A 25,334-nucleotide genomic window follows, 5' to 3' on the forward strand; every position below is an offset into this window, starting at 1 on the left:
AGGGGATGACGGAACCGTTCTGGATCCCCGTTGTGGCGGTGGTAACACAAATTTAAAGACTGCATAATACAACAGCACTTGAGCCTTTGGAATCTCGGCACCTCCGATTATCAGGCGAGCAAGAAATTAAGACAGCCGGTAACACATCATGGGTTTGGCAACAACATACCAGGTGCGGTTATTGGGGCCAGAGCTCTCGTTTCCCCTTTTGCTGCTATACTTGAGATAAGAAATAACCATGAGTTGGCGGGGGGCATCGTCAGGCCACGTTGTTAATAAGTGACCAGAGGTAGGGAGTTGCGGAAACAGAGGAGTGGTCGGAGAAAAATCGATCCAATCTCGTTTCCTAAAATGCCTCCATTTTCTTTCGGCGGGTTCAACGTGGCAGACGGGGAAAACAATTCCAAGCTTCATACCGTGTGTTCTTTTGCAAGCGAGGTTCTTACATATGGTCCGCAATTCCACGGTACTTACAACCCCGAAGAGTGGACAGCTTCAAAAACTACTACGAAGGGAAAGGGGTGATGCTTGGGGAAGCTGTATACCTAACATGGGGGGCACGTGGGGTGCAGCTGCGTACCCCACCTTGGGGGTATATGTACACCTAACCTTTGGAATTCAGCTGGAATAAATGGAAGGGGAAAATCCGCCGTTCGGCCAGCCTTGGGTCACGAAACGCGGCTGAACAGACCAGGGGTCTGCCCCAAGCCAAGAACTGGAAGCAACAGAAAAGGGAGAGAGGAGGGAACACGGGTTCCACTTCAAGGAAGGTCAAGAGAGAGGATCCCGGCAGCGGGGGCATCTGGGGAGTCTTCTCCTCAAACGGAGCCCATATTAGCGCCTCAGCCCTGAGCCGTAACAGAAACTGGTGCCGCTGCTTTCTGGATTTTTGCTCAGAGTACATGCTTTCAATCCTTACAAATGCTGACGAGACCGGCAGCGTGCAACCTTTTTCTTTAAAGATAATCAAGCCCTTTAAAACCGCAAAACCTTTCCCCAGACACAGGAAGAGCAACTAGGGTAAACGCCGCCTCCCCCAGAGGGCCCTCCTCTCCCACCCACACCACCTCCGGCGCCCATGCTCGATGGCACAAGGACAATTCTGGAAGCTATCCCTGTCGATTGGTTTTTAAGAAAAGGATTGGGCCTCTCAATGAAATAATATTCAGTTATCAGGCCTCGGTGCAAACCTTAATATTCAGAGAAGATTATAGCGATGCCACGGCTGGGGCAAGCCAACTAGAAGTTTATAAACAAAAACGTGAGGGAACTTTGGTGTAGATCTACGATGCGTAGACAGATAAACTAATATTGGACCCGTCTATGGATCTTTAAGGAAATACCAGAATCTTCCAGTGTCATCCAGGGTCAGAAAGCTGAGTGATCACAGGGCTGTAGAGATATCGACCCCTGTCTATAGTGAAAGCGGTATTTCTATTTTCTGACGTTTTGCTCTGTTTGTCTCCCACAGTCAGGTTGGTTCATATACCGGAACAAGGGAAGATCTTGGTTGATTTTGATTGAACTGCCGTCTACAGATGAAGAAAACCTAAGTCAACCGGTTAGCATGGGCTTGAGAGAAGCGGCTGGACCGAGAAGGGGAATGATCATGAATACTGAGTAGTGAAGGAGGTGGGACCTTTGGTCATAAGATGAATAAATTCGGGGGATCTAATGTGCAGCGTGGTGGTCACAGTTTACACCACTGTGTCGTTTACTTGAAATTTACTGAGAGTCTATCCTGAGTGTTCTCATCCTCTCTGTGAGGTGATGGAGGTGTGAATTCACTTGCTCTGGGAATCATTTCACAATGTAGACATATATTAAACCATCATATTGTAACACTTTAAAACTCACAATGTACCACCTAAATATACACAATTTTTATTTGTCAATCAGACCCCAGTAAAAGTGGGAAGATTAAATAAACTAAGTAAAACTTTAAAAAAAATCTCCAGAAGGGGGAAATAAAGGAATGCTCCCCCCCCCCCTTATTTTGCTGCATAATGAGGAAAACTAGAAGCCCAGGGAAGCGGGAAGATTGAATCAGGTAAAATTTGAAACCCAGGCCTTTTCTGAATTCCTCGACAAGCTTAGTCTGGAAGGAGACTGGCTGCTTCTTCCAGAGCACAGGCCCATGCGTGGCCTTCCCTTACCTCCATATGGCGTTCCAGCTCTTGCAAGAGAGTAACATACTTTTCCAGTCGCATGAACGGTTTGCTGAGGCTGGTTGTTAAAATGAGGATACCTGGGCTGGACGCACCTTGACTTTCCATAAATTGTTCCAGATCATCGCTAGAAAAAGAACGAACGTGGCTTTGCTATTGCTTCATGTTCTATGCAAAGAATTATCAACCAAGCATCATTTTCCCATGTTTCGTACAATATAAAACCAAATAGAAGTTAGTCGCGCTAATCCAAATGCTGTCCCATTCACATCAGTGCAAGTCGGGGAGGGGCAGAGAGAGAGGGAGACACAGAATCCGAAGCAGGCTCCAGGCTCGGAGCTGTCAGCACAGAGCCCGACGCGGGGCTCGAACTCACGGACCGTGAGATCATGACCTGAGCCGAAGTGGGACACTCAGCCGACGGAGCCACCCAGGCGCCCCAACATACGGTTTTAAAAAGTATTTTCTCAGTCGCCGCAAACATTCAAGTTATTGGCTGGTCAAAGGCACAGGGTAGCGACTCACCACATGCTCCCTATCACCGGGCACCCACTCATAATGTTCAGAATCAAGGTGAAAATTCGGATAGCTGCGTGTTTGTGTGACTAACCACAAAGTCACGGAGCCTAGGATCTGAAACCAGTGCGGCAGGCGACACAGACAATTCCCATAAGGCAACAACTCGGTTAAAAGAAAAACGCTATTCATATGTTGTGAACTGTGCCCAGGAAGCTCGTGCTTCTTCTGCCTTTTTGCACCATCTGGATTGTCTCCTTTCCCCCCCCCCCCCCGCATGATATTGAGGCCTGGGGCTGAAAGATCATTTTAATATTCATTTATGCAAAATAAAATTAAAGAAGGACACCCACTGCCTACCTGCCAGCCTATTCGGAAACTTCTGCTTATTACTTGGCCCCTTTTACCTCTTGGCTTGCCCGGGCGTATCCAATCAGTCTCGCGTTTATTCCTCTGCATTCCTGCTGCCACTGCCTTGCTTCGGACCTTTCTTTCATCCCATCTGGTTCACTCCAAGAGCCCAACTGGTCTCCTGGCTTCCGGGCCTTTTTGCTTCCAAGCCGTCCTGCAGACCACGGCTCTAAGCCTCTTCCTTTCTCACTCAAGAACCTCTGCTTGCCTCCAAAACCAAGCCTTAACTTTGTAGACTCCTACTGGTCCCACCAATCTTTCTCATCACCCTCGATCAGGAACCTTCTCCTACAAAATGACCTACTTCCTTGTGTTCAAGGAAACTTGGGGAGGGGGTGCATGGCAGGTCACCCCTATTAATAGACACCCTCCCTCCTTGGGCTTTTGTGAGTGAGAGAGAAAAGGATGGCGTTTCAGCTGATGTCCCAGGAACATGCCGTGCAGGGAAAATGGGCTGGGAGTCACTGCCTTAACGGAAGCTGGATCGCATGGGAGAGGTCACACCTGACAATCCACACCGAGGACTGTCATCGGTTGTTGCAGTCTGGCCCCCGAAGCCCCTGAGAGGAGAGAAGTACCCTGACCTGCAGTCGTAAAACAGGTCTGGTCACCCTGGATTGCTTACCTAGCCTCAGCTGACTCATCTGTACAACAGAGATAAAACCCACTTCCTAGGGGCGCCTGGATGGCTCAGGCGGTTAAGCGCCCGACTTAGGCTCAGGTCATGATCTCATGGTTTGGTTCGTGAGTAACGGTTCGGTTTATGAGTTGGAGCCCCGCATCAGGCTCGCTGCTGTCAGCACAGAGCCCCCTTTGGATCCTCTGTCCCCCCTCTCTCTCTCTGCCCCTCCCTCGCTAGCCCGCGCTCTCTCTCTCTCTCAAAAATAAATAAACACTTTCAACAAAAAACCAAGGGGGCCTGGGTGGCTCAGTCAGTTCAGCGTCCAACTTTCGGTGTCAGCTCAGGTCATGATCGCACAGTTCGTGAGTTTGAGCCCCGCAGTCGGGCTCTGCGCTGGCAGTGAGGAACGGGCTTGGGATTCTCTCTCGCCCTCTCTCCCTCCGCCCCTCCCCAACTCCCGCTCACGCTCTCGCTCAAAATAAAGAAATAAACTTAAAAAAAAACAAAAGATAAAAACAAACAAAAAAAAACTACTCCCTACTAAAATTCTGAAGATTCGGTATTGGGGTTTAGAAGGCTACTGTTTCATGCTAAGATCTTTGCACACATTCATTCTTATTTAATATGGATGCCAACACTTCAAAACAGATGTTACCCTCATTTTACAGATGAGAAACCTGAGATTCAGGAAGAGAGAGTACTCCTGAGTAAGTAGCTAAGTTGCCTCTGTACAGAAAAGTATTTTGTAAACTTCAGCCCGAAAATGCATCTTTATTACTATTATTACTATGCCAAGGCAAATACCTTTTGCTAAAATCACATCTTTAAAAACTACCATTAAGCTGTGATTTCCAGCTTAATGGAAATTCAATTGATGTTAAGTTTCCAACCAAGAGCACAAGGAGGTCTAAAAATTCATTACATAAAAAATATAATTAGGAAAATAACTTGAACTTGGAGAAGGCATCTGAGAAGAAATGTAATTTAGAGAAAATCACTTTCCTAATTTCTTTTCAATTGGGTAAACAAGTTTTTCTATGACTACAGAATTGCCCGCATCCTCAATATTCTAACTCTAATTGATACAGGGGTTACAACAATTAAAAGCAAATGTTAGCATGTACTTTCTTATTACTTTCCGTGCAGCATTCCAACTTCTAGGCTTGCTTAATATTATAAGAGAATTAAAATTTTTTTTCCATTTAACATGAGATCATCGGCTATCAGGAAGAAATGAACATTTGACGAGTGCAACGGAAGAACAAAATGGTCTTAATAAAGCCACTGCCCATTACAATTAATAGGTCCTAAAAGACACATTTTACTTAGCCCGATAAATTTAATGCACAAATTAATATCGTTATACAAAAATGAAACACTCAAATATATATTGTGATACCAAAGAACAAGCTGTCTTGAAAATGCAGTTTTTAACTTTATGCAGCCTATTGGAAATGTCAACGGGCTGACTTGTTTTTCAAGCTTAACATGTTCTGTACACGTGATATTATAAAACACAAGCAGTTGTCAAGGTATGGATGCCGTTTTAGACTCAACATATAGTGTACCTCACAGAATGCATGGTGGATGGGGCTCTGGGACGTTCTGGGTAGGGCTGGAAAGCTCCAGAAAACTATCTTACCTTATAGTACCTATACAGAGCTTAACCACATCATATAAGAGTGTTTCTGTGGAATCTTTGCAGAGATTTCTACTTTTTTTTTTTTTTAACATTTATTTATTTTTGAGACAGAGAGTGTGAGCAGGGGAGGGGCAGAGATAGAGAGGGAGACACAGAATGGAAGCAGGCTCCAGGATCTCAGCTGTCAGCACAGAGCCCGACGCGGGGCCCGAACCCATGAACCGTGAGAACATGACCTGAGCTGAAGTCGGATGCTTCACCGACTGAGCCACCCAGGCGCCCCAGAGATTTCTACTTTGAATGATGAGAGGTCTACCTAGAGCAGCTGGAAAAGGATCAGAGATCTCCCCTCCACAGCCCCCTCCTTCCCACTCCCCTTTCATGGAAATCACTCTGTTGGAGGCCCCGGGGTGGGGGTGGGGAGTCTGGCCAGTGGAAGACCCCAGGGATGCCACTCAACTGGGCTGGGTGGATCCCTATCATTCCTTTTTCATTCACCTCGTCCCACAGACCAGGCTGTCTGCTTCTCTTTTGTTCCCACCACTTTTTTTTTCTGACCAGTCTCACTTGACCCCTTCCCCGGTTCCTCCAAGACACAAACGGAACAGAAGTTACTTTCAGAATGTTCCCAACGCTCCTTGTCCCGAGGCAAATACACAACACAGTTCTTTGGGTTTTTCTCAAAGTCTTCTGTTGCTGACAACATGGTAAACAGAGGGTGAAAACTCACAAGAGGGAAAGGGCCCAGCGGTGTTTGTCGCTGCAATGGAGACAGAAGTAGGTAGGGTTCAGACCTGTCTTAGCGCTCATTCTCCCATCTCCTTGCTCTCTCTTTAAATCCGGGCCCCTCTCTCTCGTCAAAAGGATGGGAGCCACACCAGAGCGCGGGAGAGAAGTGGGTATTTTTGTAAGGGAGAGGTTAATCCCAGGAAGAAGGAAGAGCTTCAGTAATAAGCCTGAAGGGGAGAGAGAGGGGAAATCCCAAAAGACCTCAACCAGGGGATAACAAAAGACTGGGGCAGCCATTCAAATATATGTAAATATGGGGACACATCAAGGTGGGGGTCTGCCTCTATATCCAAATTCAGATAATACATTACTGCATTTTTCACCAGGTGCTAACACGCCATGAATTTTAAAGCCTTAGACCTCATGGCCCATTGTCAGGCGCATTTCTGGTATGATACTGCCACCTGCAGGCTGAAAGGGAGAAGTTCGACTGACTGGCCTGCCCAGGCTCCAGTGATTTTCCAGCGTCTGACCATCCACAGATTCGGCAGGCAAAGAACAGAAACCCACCAGAGTCCTTATTTCATCTGACAGCTTCGTCTAAAACAGGATTTTAGACTGAAATTTCTGGAAATTTCATTCAACTACGCCTCGCCTTTACTGTGTCAGCATAAATCGCCACAAAATGCATGTAAAACAGCTGAGATTATGTTAGAACCACGTCTGGGGAAACCCCCCAAGTATTTCAATTTAATTTTCACTCCTTACATGCAAATCAAAGGTTCGATAAAAATTCCGTTCTATGGGACTCCAATGAGTCCTCCATCATTTCAAGGGATAGTATAAAATTCTCAAAAAACATCACCAACCCAAAGGAAGCAAACCGGATACAATCCCCCCCCAAAAGTTGAGAACCTCTAAATTAACTATGTGACAAACTTTAAATCATAATGTTTGAAGGAGTTTCTACGGTTATTCATAACATTAAATTCCGAATATGGGGAAATGCAGTCAGTAACATTTTAACACACAGTTACAACAGAAACTTCTCTGAACACTACGGAAGTCTGCTACTTGAGGCACACTGTTTCTGGAATTGCTACTCTCAGGTTAAAAGGAAAAGAATATGTGCTCATAAAAATGGTAAGCGAACATGAGGGGGATCTCTTTTTTCCATGTTTAGTTTATAATTGAGAGAGAGAGAGAGAGAGAGAGAGAGAGAGAGAGAGAGAAAGCAGGTAGGGGGCAGAGAGAGAGGAAGATACAGAATCCGAACCAGGCTCCAGGCTCCAAGCTGTCAGCACAGAGCCTGACACGGGGCTCGAACTCACGAAAAGTGAGATCATGACCTGAGCCGAAGTCAGACGCTTAACCAACTGAGCCACCCAGGCGCCCCAGAGGGATCTCTTTTTATTGGTATTAAAAAAATTGCCCTTTGGGCACCTGGGTGGCTCAGCTGGTTAAGCGTCCAATTCTTGGTTTGGGCTCAGGTCATGATCTCACAGTTCGTGAGTTCAAGCCCAACGTCGGGCTCTCTGCTGTCAGCGCAGAGCCTGCTTTGGATCCTCTGCCCCCCTTTCTCTGCCCCTCCCTTGCTCGCACTCTCCCTCTCTCTCTGAAAAATAAACAAACATAAAATTAAAAAAAAAAGAAATTTTCCCTTTTACACACAGGATGTTTATGTATCTGCCACAAGAAAAATGTCTCTGAACCATTTTTTTTTCTTTTTTTTTCTTTTTAAATTTTTTTTTCAACGTTTATTTATTTTTGGGACAGAGAGAGACAGAGCATGAACGGGGGAGGGGCAGAGAGAGAGGGAGACACAGAATCGGAAACAGGCTCCAGGCTCCGAGCCGTCAGCCCAGAGCCCGACGCGGGGCTCGAACTCACGGACCGCGAGATCATGACCTGGCTGAAGTCGGACGCTCAACCGACTGCGCCCCCCAGGCGCCCCCCATTTTTTTTTCTTTATTGAAGATGGGTGGTAAAGTATGAGAGCGTTCCTGGAAATGACAGAAACAAATCCAGGACTGCGGTCCCCTCCGGTGAGGGACGGAGAAGCAGGAAATACGAGGGAGCACACACACAGAACTCCAGCTGCAGCTATATTTTGTTTTATAAGCTGAACGGTGGCTACCTGGATGGGATTTATTTTATCTCTGGTTTTTGTGTGCTGGAAATATTACACACCTTTTTTCTAAAAAGGAACTAGCAGCTCGCAGCAGATGAATAAAGTCGAAATAAGGGGTGGTGACGACTACCTTGGTTTTGCTTTAAATTTGTTTATTTTGAGACAGAGAGAGGTGGGAGGCAGAGAAAGCGAGGGGCGGGGGCGAGAGAATCCCAAACAGGCTCTGTGCAGTCAGCACAGAGCCCAATGTGGGACTCGATCCCATGAACCATGAGATCATGACCTGAGCCGAAATCAAGAGTCGGACGCTCGACGGACTGGGCCAGCCAGGGGGGGCCCGAAGCCAGAGACTTTGGTGTACATTACTTCATTTAACCCACAAACCTGCAAGCTGGTGGAAACTATAAAAGCAACCATTTAAGGCCTCTAGAAACTGTCCTAATGGCATAACGATAAGTGAAAAAATACGTATTCGAGAAAACATTCTTATACTCACACAGAACGGGGAGAGTTCATGGCCCCTGAGCCAGGACCTGCTCGCCTCGCCTCTCCTTCCTTCCCAGCTCAGCCTGACAGAGACCCTAGTGGCCAAGAAGACAGGTGCCCCTCTCCCCTTCGCTTCCAATCCAAGGACACCATATCTCACTAGCATATCTCATGTGCTTCAACGTTGAACTGAAAAAGCCAATTCCTGGCAAGGGTGGCTGAGAGGCCGGAGGCTTCCTTCTGTGCTCAGCACCCCCACAGACAGACATAGGGAGGGGGCTCTACCCAGGAGTGGCAGGCTGAAAATACCGGGGCCCCGCACCCTCACCCCCACTCACTGTTGGGCACAAGTTCTGTGCGGGGTGAGGCAAGCAGAGAAAGGCAGAGGCTAGTGCCGTGCCCAGACCACTGGCACAAAGATTTTGCCAGGGGAGGAGGGCAGCCTACAAGAACAGAGGGCTCTGGAGCTCTCCCCAAAGGAACTGGTTTTAGTTGAAAAAGAGCGTGGGGAGGAGCTCGGGGCTGGCTCTGTCGGTAGAGCATGAGACTCTTGATCTCTGGGTCATGAGTTTGAGCCCCACATTGGGCACAGAGCCTACTTTAAAAAGAAGAAAGAAAGAAAGAAAGAAAGAAAGAAAGAAAGAAAGAAAGAAAGAGAAAGAAAGAAAAGAAAGAAAGAGAGAGAGAGAGGAGAAATCCAAGCCTAAAGGCTCTTGCAAAAACAATGAAGATTTTGGTGGTGAGCAAATGAGAGGGCGCTGGCAGCTTTTCTTAATTAAGAGCAAGAATGTAAACCATAGGCCACTGAGGTCACTAGACAGAACCAAGGAAAGAGACAGCTAAGAACGTCAGAACAAACTTCAAAGACTGGTCTCAAAAACAACCCCTGCGCAAACTTAATTGGATCAGATGACAGATCAATTTATGCCCCCAGGGGTAAACAGCTTAACAGGAAAATCAGGGAGAGATGGTCAAAGAGAACCCCGCTAAAACCACTGTCATTTCGGGGTGACTGTGTGTGCATGACCAAGGCTGTGCCCTCTGAGGCGTGACCTCAGCGGATGCACGCTGTGGGCAAAACAGACCTCACTAAGACAGTCCAGTCAAGTCACTAAACAAACAAATAAGCAAACAACAACAACAACAAAAACATCCCCCTCCAAGAGGGGAGAAAAGAATCCGTATCCAGAGTTGCTAAATCGAAAATTACATAAAGTGCCTAGTTTTCAAAAAAAAAAAAAATATGTACGACACTGGGGCACCTGGGTGGCTCAGTTAGTTCAGTGTCTGACTTCAGCTCAGGTCACGATCTCGTGGTTCGTGGGTTCAAGCCCCGCTCCAGGGTGGGTGACGGCTCGGAGCCTGGAGCCTGCTTCGGATTCTGTCTCCCTCTCTCTCTGCCCCTCCCCTACTCGTGCTGTCTCTCAAAAAAATGAATAAACGTTAAGAAAAAAAAAATTTTTTTAATGTAACACACAAAGAAAAAGGAGTGTGTGACCCATACACAGGAGATAAAAAGAGACAACAGAAATTGTGAGAGTGACAAAATATCAGATTTAACAAAGACTTCAAAGTAGCCATTATAAATGTGTTCTAAGAACAAAAGGAAACCATGCTTAAAGAATTACAAGAAGCTATAATGACAATGTCTCATCAAACAGAGAGTATCAGTAAAGAGATAGAAATTATAAAAAAAAGAACCAAATGGAAATTCAGGCTATAAAGTACAATCATCGTGGGGCGCCTGGGTGGCTCAGTCGGTTAAGCATCCGACTTCAGCTCAGGTCACGATCTCTCAATTTGTGAGTTTGAGCCCCACACTGGGCTCTATGCCGACAGCTCGGAGCCTGGAGCCTGCTTCACATTCTGTGCCTCCGTCTCTCTCTCTGTCCCTCCCCCGCTTGTGCATGTGTGTGTACGTGTGTGTGTGTGCGCGTGCACGTTCTCTCCCTCTCTCTCTCCCTCTCTCTCAAAAATAACACATTTTTTTCTAAAAAATTAAAATGAAGGGCACCTGGATGGCTCAGTCAGTTAAGCCTCTGACTTTGGCACAGGTCACGATTTCGTAGTTCGTGAGTTCAAGCCCCACATCTGGCTCTGTGGTGACAGCTCAGAACCTGGAACCTGCTTCGGATTCTGTGTCTCCCTCTCTCTCTGCCCCTCCCCTGCTTTGTCAAAAATAAATAAACATTTAAAAGAAAAAAAGAAAAATGAACAAGCCTCAGAGAAATGTGGGACATCTTTAAGCACAACAACACGTGCATCATGAGGGTCCCAAAAGAGAGCATGAAGCAGAAAAATATTTGAAGAAATAATGACTGAAAACTTTCCCAAACTTGAGGCAAATGTTAATCTACACATCCAAGAAATTCAATGAATTCCAAGTAGGAAAAATGCAAAGAGATCCATATATAAATTATCGTAAAAATGCTGAGAGACAAAAGCAAAGAGAAAATCTTAAAAAGAGAAAGAGAAAAACAATTCATGGTGCGCTAGGGAACCTGAATAAGATTAACTGCTAATTTCTCATCAGAATTAATAAGGGCAAGGAGGCAGTGAAATGATATACTCAAAGTAAAGGAACAAAACTGCCCACCAAGAATTCTATATCCATCCAAACTATCTTTCAAAAATTTAGGTGGAAAAGGGGCACCTGGGTGGCTCAGTTGCTTAAGCATCTGGCTCTTGATTTCGGCTCAGGTCATGATCTCTCAGTTTGTGGGTTCGAGCCCCACATAGAGCCCTGAGTCAGACTCCATGCTGACAGCACAGTGCCTGCTCAGGATTCTCTCTCTCTCTCTCTCTCTCTCTCTCTCTCTCTCTCAAAATAAATAAATAAACTTAAAACAAAATTTAGGTGGAATGAAAATATCCCCCAATAAACAAAAACTGAAAGAGCTCTTTGCTGGAAGACCCACCTTACAAGAAATACTAAAGTTACATGATAAAATCAAGTAAATCCAGATGTAAACTCAAATCTACCTGTAAGAAGAAGAGAGATGTAAAACGACCTATCATAAAAGACAGTAAAAATACATATGTCTCCTTCTTCTCTTAACTAATGTAAAAACAATTGCATAAAGCCTGCAACATATAGAAATGTAATGTATTTTACAACCACAGCACAGTAACTCAAATCCACAGGAAGAAATAAACACATAGTCAACGAGAATGTTAATGTAACTGATGCGATACATACATCCTTGCCCTCTTTTCTTCTCTCGTTTTCATTATTACACATAAAATAGTATTTGTAGCAATATACTATTGGGCTTGTAACTTACAGATGTAATATGTATAACAATTGTAGCCCAAAAAGGGAAGAGGAAACAGAGTTATACCAGGAATCACATTCGTATATCTCACTAGAATTAACTTAGTGTGACTTATAGAGGAGATTCTGATAAGATATATATGGAAAGCATCAGAGCAACTACCAAAGAAAGAATTCAAAAAAAACACAAAAAAACAAAACAAATCACTGAAGGACTTCTGGTTTCAGCTCTGACATGTAGAGTTCGGAAGGCATCATTACTATTCTCCCAAGTAAAAAACTAATTGAAAAATCAATGACTTTTCTTAGATCTACTAGGAATTGGGATCACAGGGAAACCACCACCCCCAAATCTGGAAAGACAGGTAAATACAGAGACTTAAAACAGAGATATGTTTCCCTGAAGGACAAACCACTGGCTCCAGTAACTGGCAGAAACATTCAAATGCTAATTTTAAGAGTCTGTTGGGGCCTGGAGCCTGCTTTGGATTCTGTGTCCTCCCCCAAGCCCAGCACTCTCTCTGCCTCTCCCCTGCCCGTGCTCTGTCTCGCTCTGCATCTCAAAAATAAATATTAAAAAAAATTTTTTTTAAAGAGTCTAAGTGTGGACGACCTGGACAGTTAAAAAAAACCCCAGCAACTCAGTCTCAGGATCCAAATATTTTTGTGGGTTTTGCATCCAAGAGCCCAACCAAGTTCTCACGGTAAAGATCAGGGGAAAATCCTCTCGTGTGATCTTTACACTTAAAAGTTTGTTAAGAGGACAGATCTCATGCTACATGTTTTTGTTTGTTTGTTTGTTTGTTTGTTTGTTTTGGTCACCATAAAAATAAAAGAGAAAAAAATTAAGTAGAGGAGAAATAAAACTTCCCCAGGCACACAAAAACTGAGGGAAACTATCGCCAATAGACCACCTTTGCAAAAATTGTTAAAACAAGTTCTTTGGAGAGAAGGAAACTTGGACCTACATACAAAAGGAAGAGTGTTGGGGTGCCTGGGTGGCTCAGTTGGTTAAGCGTCCAACTCTTGATTTTGGCTCAGGTCATGATCTCACAGATTGTGGGATCGAGTCCCACATCGGGCTCTGTGCTGACAATGTGGAGCCTACTTGGGATTCTCCCCGCTCTGTCTCTGCTCTCCCCTGGCTTGTGGGAACACTCTCTTTATCTCTCAAAATAAATAAATTTTAAAAAAGGAAGAGTGTTAGAGAATAATAAATTCAGGTAAAAGAAAACCTTTTCTTCTTCTGATTCTTCGTGGATCTAATAGATAACTTTTAAAAGTAATAATAGTGACGATATATTAGGTGGTTTTACCTTATGGAAAAATAAAATGAATGAGCACAATGTTATAAGAGATGACGGAGAATTGAGAATACTCTTTTATAAAGTACCTACACTACCTATGAAATGGTAAAGTGTTATGTGAAAGTGCTGTTAGATTAGTTATAAATGGATATTATAAACTCTAAAGCACTAAAGTTTTTTTAGAAGTATAATATGCTAGGAGAGAAGATAAACTGAAATCATATAAAACATTTAACTAAAATCAGAGAAGTCAGTAAAAGCGGGGGGGGGCGGATAGTAAAGAAACAAAGAACAAGTGCAATGAATAGAAAAGTTATAAACATGGTAAACATGAATCTGACTATATCAATAAGCACTTTAAATGTAAATGGTCTAAATACACCAATTAAAAGACAGAGACTGTCAGGGTGGGTTAAACAACAAGACTCAACTGCATATTGTCTACAAGACACAGACAGAATACAAGGAAAAGGATGCAAGAGATATATCATATTAACGGTAATCAAAAAAATAGCTGGCTTCAGGGCACCTGGGTGGCTCAGTCAGTTGAGCATCCGACTTCGGCTCAGGTCATGATCTCTGGGTTTCTGAGTTCGAGCCCCATGTCGGGCTCTGTGCTGACAACTCGGAGCCTGGAGCCTGCTTCCGATTCTGTGTCTCCTCCTCTCTGTCCCTCCCTTGCTCGTGCTCTGTCTCTCTCTGTTTCTCAATAATAAATAAACGTTAAAAATTTTTTTAAAAATGCTGGATTAGCTATATTAATTTCAGAAAAAGCTGATATCGGAATAAGGAAAATTATCAGGGATAAAGAGGAAGCATTACATAGAGATAAAAGGGCCAATCCCCAATAAGACAAAATAATCCTTAACATGAATACACCTAAGAAGGGAACATCAAAATACACAAGGCAAACACTGATAGAACGGACAGGAGAAATAGATAAATCCACTATTATGGTTAGAAACCTCAACATCTCTCTATCAATAAACAGATCCAGCAGATAGAAAATTAGTAAGGATATAGTTGAATTGAACAGCACCATCAATCTAGTGATCTAGTTGACATTTATAGAATACTTTATCTAATCACAGCAAAATATAAATTCTTCTCAAGCTCACATGGAACATTCACCAAGATAGACCCGATTCTGAGACATAAAACACAGTATAACAAATTTATAAGAATAGAAATCAACAAAAGGTGCTGGGACATTAGACATACACACACAAAAGAATGAAGTTGGACCCCTACCTCATACCATATGAAAAATTAACTCAAAAATAGATTAAACAGGGGCACATAGGTGGCTCAGTCGGTTAAGCATCTGACTCTTGGTTTCAGCTGAGGTCATGACTTCAAGGTTCATGAGTTCAATCCCCACATCGGGCTCTGCGCTGACAGCTGTGGAGCCTGCTTGGGATTCTCTGTCTCTCTTTCTCTCTCGGCCCCTCCCCTGCTCACTCTTTCTCAAAATAAATAAATAAACATCTTTTAAAAATAGATTGAAGAGCTAAAGGTAAGAGATAACACTATAAAATTCTTAATCAGGCATAAATCCTCATGACTTGGATTCGGCAATAGTTTTCTTAGATAGAACACCAAAAGTGCAAGCAACAGAAGACAAATTCGAAATTAAAACTTTTGTGATTCAAAAGACACCATCAAAAAACAAACAAAAAAGGACCCCATCAAGAAAGTGAATAGAAAATCCACAAAGTGGGAGAGAATTTCTGCAAATCATATATCTAATAAGAGGATATAAAGAAGAATATGTAAAGTATTGCAAGTCAACAGTGAAAAGAGGAATAACCCAACTGAAAAATGGGCAAAGGATTTAAAAAAAAAAATTTTAATGTTTATTTATTTTTAAGAGAGAGAGACAGAGTGCAAGCAGGGGAGGGGCAGAGAGAGAGGGAGAAAAGGAGGCTCCAGGCTCCGAGCTGTCAGCGCAGAGCCCAATGCGGGGCTTGAACTCACGAACCGTGAGATCATGACCTGAGCCGAAGTCGGAAGCTTAACCGACTGAGCCACCCAGGTGCCCCCAAAATAGGCAAAGGATGGAGGTACCTGGGTGGCTCAATCGGTTAAGCGTCCGACTTCATCTCAGGTCATGATCTCAGCGTTCATGAGTTTGAGACCCGCATTGGGCTCTCTGCTGTCAGCGCAGAACCCACTTCAGATCCTCTGTCTCCCTCTCTCTCTGCCCCTCCCCCACTCACTTGCGCGCGCGCTCTCTCTCTCTCTCTCAAAAATAAGTAAACATTAAAAACAAATAAAATAGGCAAAGATCTGAATAGACATTTCCCCCAAAGAAGCTATACAAATGGCCAAAAAGCCCATGAAAGATATTTAACAGCATCCTTCATCAGGGAAATGCAAAGCAAATCACAATGAGATATTACTTCACACCCGTCAGGATGGCGACAATCACAAACGCTGATGATAAAAAATGGCGGGAATGAATATAAATTGGTGCAGCCACCTTGGAAACCAGTCTGTCAGCTCCTCTAAAGGTGAAACATAAGTTTTCATATGACCTAGCGATTTCACGCCTGGGTGTCCACCCCAGAGAAATGAAAACATGTCCACACAAAGACTTGTAGCTAATGTTCATAGAGGCATTATTCACAATCCATATGTCCACCACCTTGAATGGAAGAATATTATGCTGTATATTGCATATAGTATATTGTATATTGTATGCTGTATATTGTGTATCTAAACAATGGAATCTTTTTTTTTTTTTTTGGTGATTTAAAAAACAAGGTACTTAGGGGCACCTGGGTGGCTCACTCAGTTGAGTGCCTGACTCTTGATTTTGGCTCAGGTCATGATCTCACGGATCCTGAGATCGAGCCCCGTGTCATCGGGCTCCAACAGGGTGGAGGTGACTTGGGATTCTCTCTCTCCCTCTCTCTCTCTGCACCCCCCACTTGCATGCTCTCTCTCTCTCTCTCAAAAATAAATAAACTTAAAAAAATAAAAATTAATAAAGACCAAGGTGCTAATAAGTGCTACAACACGGATGAACCTGGAAAACATTACGAGAAGGGAAAAAAGCCAGACCCAAACGGCCCTGTGCTGTGTGATTCCACTTAAATGAAATGTCCAGAGTGCCAACGAGTGCCTGGCAATTAGGATGGGTTTGTTTTGGGAGTGATAAAAATGGTCTCCAACTGATTGTGGGGATGGTTGCACAACTCTGAATATGCTAAGAATAATTTAACTGTATGTGAATTCGAACCCAGTAAGCCTGGTGTATAAAAAAGGAAGTGGTAATGTTTTATTTCTTAAGCTGGGTGGTGTGTACCATGGGTGCTCACTTTATTGCAATTCCTTAAATTTGCATTTAAGTCATTCTTTGTAGGTAAAATATATCTTAACAAACATATCTGTTTAGAAGTCTGGCAGACCTGGGTTCTAATTCTGGCTCAACCGCTTAACGGCTATGGGTTCTCAGGCAGATTCCTTGACCTTCCAATGTCTTATCTGTAAAGCAGAGACGGTAATAATAGTAATTCCCTCATAGGCTCTTACATCATGTGCCTGGCACACTATCAGTGCTATTATTAGCTAATATTAGCTCTAAGGAGTTGAGCCACTTGCCTAAATAACTCAGATTCACGGCTCCGCTTTCTTTAAACTCCAACTTCCGGGTTTGCTATTCTACAAGAATTCACGACGTTGGTCAGGGAAATAAAAACTGACCTTCGAGTAGGACCCACTGAATTCTACCTTAAAAATGCCCTTACTTAACGGCTCTATGAAGTCAATAACGCTCCTAACAGAGCAGGACAAAACCCAAAATTCCACCACCTCCGAGGGTTGGTGTTGACTAGTGTTCCAGTCCGGCTCTGGGAGTTCAAGTCTGAGCCAGATTGAGAGAAGAATATTCCTCTTGGCCGTGAGCAGTCTCTATAACTCCTATCCATTCTGAATCTAGTCTCCAGGTTAAGTCCTGAGAGACTCTGTGTGTTGTACTTGCTACTGTCCCCACCACGTCAGATTTCTAGCACATGATTTCGGAGTTCGAACGGCATCTTTAAACCTATCGTACAGGGGCACCTGAGGGGCTCACTTGGTCAAGCACCTGACTCTTGATCTCGGCTCAGGTCATGATCTCGTGGTTCATGGGATCGAGCCCCATGCTGGGTTCTGTGCTGACAGCGCGGAGCCTGCTTGGGATTCTTCCTCTCCCTCTCTTTCTGCCCCTCCCCTCCTCGCTCGTGCACTCTCTCTCTCTCTCCCAAAATAAATAAACTTACAAAAAAGAAACCCACCATACAGCGTGCTGGCCCAGATGAATGCATCAGAAAATGTGTCAGGGACAGGGAGCCCGAGGGTCAGGAGGGGTAGGAGAGAGAAGCATTTATCAAGGTCCCTTGCGAGGACTCTGAAAGGAGACACTATTCTGTTATTCCCCACGAATCTGAAACAATTTCTAATCCTGTACAATTATTATCACAACCCACTGCATAAAGTACCTGCCAGGTAGTTCACACCGCTCGCGTCCTTCCGCCCTCCATGTTAGTAAATATCTGCCTTCCAGTCACAGCACTGCTTGAGACGTCCCCCACCAGACAAAGGGAAAGTGAAACCGAGATGACCCCTGGCACTTGAGCTATTTGTCAGCAACTCAGAAAAACCATTCATAGGGGCACCGGAAGACTACACCAAAGGATCCAAATAGAGTTTCGCTTCAGGAAGGCCTTCCCTGAGCCTCCCCTCCCCCCACACTAAGCTGATACCATGTTGCACAGTCTAACACCATTCTTTTCATTACCCTTTTGTCCTACAACACGTTTATGGTGTTTGATTTCACGTCTGCATTGCTCTCAAGAGTCTATGCTCTGAGGGGAGGGACTTCCTCTTCCTTGCTTGCTGCTGTATCCCCATCAGCCAGTACAGGACCTTGCACATAGCAGCTGCTCAGTCATCAAAAGTTCAGCTGGCGACCTTGGACTTCCAAAGGAAGCAGTCCTAGGAAAGGATCTCGCTGTAAAGCAGCCTAGTTGGGGAAATGGTAACAATTTACCTGTGCTGCGTGAGTACATTGACAGCTGAAGGGTGGTTTGCGCAGTAAGCCAGATACATAGATTTAAAATGAGGCATGAGGTTCAGTAGACAGCCTCCTACTTTGTGTTGGTTTTCTGGAAACCTGTAAATAAAAACAGATGAAACACAGAATGTAAAATAATAAACGCAATAAAGGAAGATGGCTCCAATCAAACCTGGCAACGTGCAAACCTTTGGAATTCTTTTGCCAAAATTAAAAGAGAAACTCTATTGTAATCACTTCCTCCATGAAATGGAAGTTCTCGACCACCAAACACAGCACCGATACATAAGGTCAGGTACTTACCTGGAATTACGAAGTAGGGTGTTTTGGGTTTTTTTTTTTTAAGATATTTATTCAAGGGCGCCTGGCTGGCTCAGTCGTTAAGCATCTGACTTGGCTCAGGTCGTGATCTCATGGTTCGTGAGTTCGAGGACCACATCGGGTGAGCTCGAGCTCTGCTTCGGGTGAGCCTGCCTCTCTATCTCTGCCTCTCCTGGGATTCTCTCCTTCTCTGCCTGTCGCGCACTTGTGCCTCTCTCTCTTTCTCAAAAAAGGTATTTATTCAAATTATAATATTCAAGTTTTTGGCCAGGCACACACAAAAATACTGTCGGCTAATTTATATGAAGTTCAAGTACAGACACAACTAATCAACTCCAAAAATGACATATCACAAAAGAGTATTATGTAGTCTTAGTGACCTGGTGGTCCCTAGGCAGGATGGCCTCAAGATTTTTTTAATTAATTTTTTTTAAGGTACAAGCCACCTGTTTTTATTTGTAGAAAAATCAGAAACGTGCAAGAAAGAAAAAATATTACCCAGAACCCCACCATTCAGGGATAGCTATTATAATAATTTTGGCATTTTCCTTGGACTTCCTCCTACCTCTTTCTCTATAAAATGGAAAACGAAGATTACAAATCTAGTTTGTGATCTGCTCTTCTCACCCGGTGACTTCTCTTCCCTCATCAACAAGCGGGATCCCTATGCGCATTGAGGATGGCTCCACAGGTCTCTTTGGTGTGGGCTCTTACCATCTTCCTTCCTGGATGACCACCCGTGTCCCAGAAAGCTCAAGAAACAGGCAATCCCTCCAGTTTCGCTATAGACGATGAAAGTTGCCGACTTCTCCAAGATACACTGCTTGGAAAATGAATCTTGCTACAGAAATATACTGCCTGATGATCATTACAGCCCATTTCATAGTTGAACACTTCAACTATCGAGCTAGCCATCAAATATGTATTGTGGTTCACACAAAGATATACTTTCCTTTCCCCACTTCTTCAAGTTTCAACTGTTAATATAACAGATAAGATCCTGGGTGTGATTTAAAGAGAAGCAGCAGCTTGTGCAACCAAATGAGTCATCTGACTAATTTTCCATTTGCAATGTACAAAAGAAAATATCTAATCAATGTCAAAGGCATCATCCGCGGTCGATCGAGACCTTATTTGGCTCTTACACTGCCCAGGAGCAGTAAAAGCAATACAATTTTTCAGTAAAGTCAGGAACAATTTACTGCACGTAGAGCCCTGATATATACAACTAATGGTTTGGCCCTGTGAATGCCACCACCTAGTGTATTTTCTCTGTACCGGGACCGTTTATCAAAGTTGTAACAAATGAGTAAACATAAAATGCCCTTAATCTAAGACAACAGTTAAAAGGAAAACAAAACACGCCAAGGAAGCGATGTTGCTGGCTATCTTGATGGCAATATGTGACACTTACTTTGAACATTCTTCCAAGGCTTGGCAGAGCGTCTGTTGAAATGAGCATACTTCTTCAAAGTTCCCCAATAAAGATGTAAACTCCACAGTACTCAGACTGGGAAAAAAAAAAAAACATACATAGTTTCAGTGGCTAGAATTTAAGGATGACTCTAGTTATCTATCTCTGGTCTAGCGAGCTGATGATTTGCTAATAACTGGCAAAGGGGACAAGGGAAGCAACCCCTAGATTTTAACTTTCGCTTTTTAATTTACACCAAGTCCGTGTTCTTAAACAATTTGTAAAAGCATCTTTACTTGGGGTGCCTGGGTGGCTCAGTTGGTTAAGCATTCGACTCTTGGTTTCGGCCCAGGTCGTGATCCCGCGGTTTCGTGAGTTCAAGCCCAGCGTCGGGCTCTGCACTGGCAGCATGGAGCCTGCTTGGGATTCTCTCTCTCCCTCTCTTTCTGTGCCCCGCCCCCCGACGCTGTCTCTGTCTCTCTCAAAATAAGTAAATAAACTTAAAAAAAATAAAAGTGAAAGCGTCTTTCCTTGATTTTCTTTTCCTGCAGTAAGAATAATGATCGTCAAGCAAACGAAGGTTTATAAAAGCCATTTAGGCATTTTACAGTGCAACGAGTGAACGAATTACAACTGCATACTATCTAAATATCTTAATAGGCAAAATGCATCATAACGGGGGATAAACGTAAAGCATTTTGAGTCTTCTAGAGCCGCTGGGAGAGCAATCGAAGGATAGTATATATGCTCGCAGAATGCACAGGGGAAAAATCACAAAACCCAGTTTCTCCCAATTTGCGATGCTCATAAATCAACGAAAGGAAATGTTTAGGAGAGGAGGTCCAGGAGAAGAAACTAGTACTGATTTGTCTGTGGAGTGGAACGGAGCAGATAAAGGCAAACGGAACAGTTTTATCCAGAGCTTCCGCGCTGTGACTTCTGTCCATTCCTCCCCTACCAGACGGTACATGATAACAGACGCGCCAACCACACTCACCCGGCACTTAACACGGAGGCGGGCGTTTCACACATAACGCACCGTAACCTGCCCACAACTTTATGAGGTCGGGACTGTTGCCTCCGTTTTTAATTAATTTTTTAAGTGTTTTTTTAAATTTATTTCTGAGACAGAGAGAGACAGAGCATGAGCAGGGGAGGGGCAGAGAGAGAGGGAGACCCCGAATCGGAAGCAGGCTCCAGGCTCGGAGCTGTCAGCCCAGAGCCCGAGGTGGGGCTCGAACTCACGGACTGTGAGATCATGACCTGAGCCGAAGCCGGACGCTTCACGGACTGAGCCGCCCAGGCGCCCCTGTTGCTTCCGTTTTACAGGTCAGGAAAGCCAGGCACAGAGAGGTCCAGCAAATCGCCCGGAGTCACAAAGCCAGTGAAGGGTGAAGCCAGAATGCCAATCAAAACATTCTAGCTCCAGAGTCCATGCTCCTAGACCGTTTCGGGGAGGAGGCTTTTCTGAAGACTTAAAAGGCCTTTCTTCTTCATGTATTAATACCAGGGGCGTGTTTCCCAGAGAGTCATTTTTGCTGACAAAGAAAAGGAACACCCAAACAAACGTTACCCGAAACCCCTCGGGCATAAAAAGCTGCCAGCTTCTCTGCCCCCATCGCCCTCCTGAACCACACGCTGGAAAACCCCTATGATGGGGAGTCAAAAGCAAAAACCTTCAGCCAGCCAGCTTCCCTTTCCTCTTACTGTTTCCAGCTTGCTAATCAGTCACTCCTTCATTTGAAATCTCACCATCTCCCCTCCCAGGGTCACCGCCTCCGTGTCCTGCCTCTGCCCGTCACCTCCGCGAAACGGAAGGCACGTGTCACCGGTGGCAGGAGGCACAGTGGGTCGAGCGTGGCCACTTCCTGGCTGTGTGATGGGTACGGCAGTAAAGCCCTTCTGGACTTGAGCTTTCTTATGCGTTCAATGGGGATGGTGATTTCTTCCCGGGCGCTGGACCCAGTGATTCACTGGGGTTCCTTCCATTCAGCTCAAAGAAGCATGATTCACAGAATTCACTTCGTGCTTTACATAATAATAACAAAGGACACTTTGTTGTTGATCGCGTTTAAGCTCTTACAAAACATAGGACTATAAAATCCTTTCACGCTGGAGTAATGTTCCCATAGTGCCGTGGAAAATTCCCAATTGGGAAATTCAGCCAGGCTTTACGCCTTAGCAAACATGATGTGGAAAAAAGGGAGAAAAATCGTGAAATATATGAAACATATTTCCCTGACTGAAGCCCAATACTTCAGGCAGCTGTCCAGCAAAAGTAAACTCTTCCCCAGGAAAAAGAGGAGGCTTTTGTCCCCCATTACATGGGCCAACTGCTACATTTTCTATTTGACTTATAGATCGTAATCTCCAGTAAAGGGTAATCAAGTAAGATATAAACACAAACAAATGCAGTTAGCCACTGTTTAATATGCTATTCTAGAAGCGCACACACACACACACACACACACACACACACACACCCAAAATGAGCGGTCGATATTTTTCTTTCACGAAGACTAAGTTTTCAATTCCAGCCTCAGACAGTCACTTCGAAGACCAGAATAAGGTTTGAATGTTTTGTTTAAAAAACAAAAACATTTTAACATCTCTATCATTTCTCTTTTTGCCTGGCTGAAATACAGGCTTGAAGTGCCCTTATGAACATTCACAAAATGCCACACTCTTTCCGCTCTCAGACCGCGGGAAAGAGTTTCTGCCCTGGCAAGAAAAGGTCACGGGGAGCACGAAAGTTTCCAGTTTACATGTTTGCTGCATAGAAACACCAGCAGGCCCTCTTGGGGCGAGGTAAAACCGCATGTGTCGCTTTTAGGATGTACAAGATAAAAATTGTGACAGACAGAAATGCGGATCCGCTCATTCCTTCCACAGCCCAAAGAGACAGAAAGCCAAGCTCTCCAGCAGCAACGTCTTGCGTAATTTCCGTTGCCTTGACCGTGTTTCTTGGCAACCTGTGATCTGTGGAAATTCTTCTAAAGGGCAAAATCAATTATTCAGTGACATAAGAGTAATGACTCGATGCTGACATTATCTTGCTTTATTTAGCAACCGGTTTAAAACGTAAATCTTACTTGTTATTGGCCTGCAGGGGTCTTAAGTAAGTGACAAGTAGAGACTGAAGTTCCTTAGCATAATCCTTTTCCGTGTCCAAAATGTTCTGTAACACCTATGGAGAAACAAAGGTCAGGGTCTTGTATTTGTCAGGACAGTCCCAGGTAAGAAAGAGCTTTTAACCAAATTATGAGGCTAGCACTGTAAGTGAGAAGCACAAAATCCGAATGCCCTTTGTTTCATTCTAGCAAACTACTTTAATGATTATGGTTATATTGCATAAGTCATATGAATACAATTTTTCAAAGTCACCCATAACCGGAGGGGCCTGGCCATTTACACAGTACTGTTGAGAATGCTTTTGTTTGGGTACCAATTTGACAGTAAAATATATTTAATAAAAACAGAGAGAGAGAGAGAGAATGCTTTTGTGTGCTTAAATCATTGATCCTCGGGAAAGGGCTCAGTTAGCTAACAAAGGATCGTTATTCCCATTTTATGGAGGAGAACGTGGAGACCAGCCACCTTAGAACGCGCAGATTCAATGTCAGGACAATTTAATGAAAATGGACGTCAAATGCCGTCAAATGTCTTTACGTTTTTGGTGAGACCTTTAGGGGACAAAAATCTGAGGCCACGGTGAATTTTTAAGTAGAGCTAAACCTAGTCTTTCAAAAAAGGTAAAAGGTGCTGGGATGAACGATTCCAAGGGAAGAGGAAGCAGGAGTGTGAGGAATTTGGCAAGGGAAACAAAGCCTACCGGTATTATGAATTAAAACCAAATTAAAATCCTCTGGGCAAAACAACCCACGTACGGTCCACAGTCTCTCTTGCCCCACCAGTGCTAGGCCCCACCATGCCCCAGCCTCTTCCGGGGGCAGCTCCAACCTTCCCTTCAAGCTCCTCGAGACACACAAGCTAACATTTTCATACCTTTCCTCTCCTACCTCCTAATTCATTCAACAAACATGTACCGAACGCCTTCTCTGGGCCGAATGCCGCGCGGCCTGCCGGGAGCTTCCATGACGATCTGCCTTCGAAAGTTGGAGTGAGCAAGGCGAGCGGAGGCCCGGGCGACTGTGGGCGTTTGGGGGGACACAACCGGACTGGAGGGTGGTCGTCGGGGCTCTGCTCCCGACTGACAGCCTGGCTACAGTTTTAAGGCTTCACCCGCCTCACCTCAGATTGTGACATTTCACCTACCTCAGGGACCATTGTGAAGAGGCACTGAGACACTGGACAGGTAGGTGCTAAGTGAGCAGGAGACAGTCCCACCAACGTAAGGGGGCAAGAAAAGGTTTCTCCGCGGCAGCGCTATTGACATTTCAGACCAGATAACTGTCCGCTGTGAGGGGGCGCCCTGTGCGTTACAGCAGCCTAGCAGCATCCCTGGCCTCTACCCGAGAGATGCTAGACGCCACTAGCCAACCCCTGCTCCAGCCTGGCGATGACACACGTGTCCCGGCATTGTTCAGTGTCACCGAGGGACAATACTGGCCCTAGGTCAGAATCCCTGCTTTAGAGGGAAGCCGCCCACAGGGTGGCTTCTGAAGCGAGGACTGAGGTCACACGGCCTTCTCCTCAGCCACTTCTGTCTCCTTTCAGTTCCTGTCTTCCTCAGAAACCACTGTCGAAAGGTGTTAGTGGAAACAAATCCCGGGGCCTGGAGGTTCCACTGCTCCCTGAAATTAATCCAGTGACGGGCTGGCGATGCTTTCCTCCCCCCCCATAGAAAGTTTAGGCACCCCAAAGGAAGTCAGCAACTACCCTGAGATGAACAGAAAAAGAAAACGCAACGTAAAAACACTCACGGGATGCCCTTAAGGCAGACGATATGTAGCTATAAATGTCTCTATCGAAAAATAAGCAACAGGACTTCTGGTTTCTGGGCCAGCATTTAAGGAGCTTGGAAGTCATTACTCCAGCCTAACAATCAGCAGACTAGCTGAACTAACTGGGAAAAAAAACAAACAACTAACTCTTCTTCTCAGGGAATTGAGGTCACAGGGGACAATGCTACCCCCAGAACTGGAGAGACAGACAAGCGGACACGGAAAATCAAACCTTGCTGGAGCAGAAACCCATGCTGGGGGGCTCAGCGTGGCCCAGTCACGGGACAGCCCGCCCATCTTTTGTTTTACCTCCGCTAGCCACCAGGTTGTCTCAGTGAAGTGGGAAGAAA

At 44.7% G+C, this 25,334-nt stretch overlaps 1 protein-coding gene across 5 annotated transcripts in view; it reads right to left on the reverse strand.

The window, feature by feature from the left end:
- Positions 1 to 25,334, reverse strand: part of ARHGEF6 (Rac/Cdc42 guanine nucleotide exchange factor 6) — a 101,759-nt gene that overhangs the window by 18,945 nt on the left and 57,480 nt on the right. For 4 of the 5 annotated variants that reach the window (XM_030306338.1, XM_030306339.1, XM_030306342.1 and 1 more), the window contains 4 exons: positions 23,173 to 23,267; positions 20,081 to 20,176; positions 18,322 to 18,444; positions 2,157 to 2,295 (listed from right to left, as the gene is read on the reverse strand). In XM_030306338.1, coding sequence (XP_030162198.1) covers positions 2,157 to 2,295; positions 18,322 to 18,444; positions 20,081 to 20,176; positions 23,173 to 23,267 — 453 coding nt within the window. The remainder of the gene's footprint in view (positions 1 to 2,156; positions 2,296 to 18,321; positions 18,445 to 20,080; positions 20,177 to 23,172; positions 23,268 to 25,334) is intronic. The other variant, XM_030306340.1, reaches the window with a different exon arrangement.

Source organism: Lynx canadensis, chromosome X, assembly GCF_007474595.2.
Source record: "Lynx canadensis isolate LIC74 chromosome X, mLynCan4.pri.v2, whole genome shotgun sequence".
Taxonomy (NCBI): Eukaryota; Metazoa; Chordata; class Mammalia; order Carnivora; family Felidae; genus Lynx; species Lynx canadensis.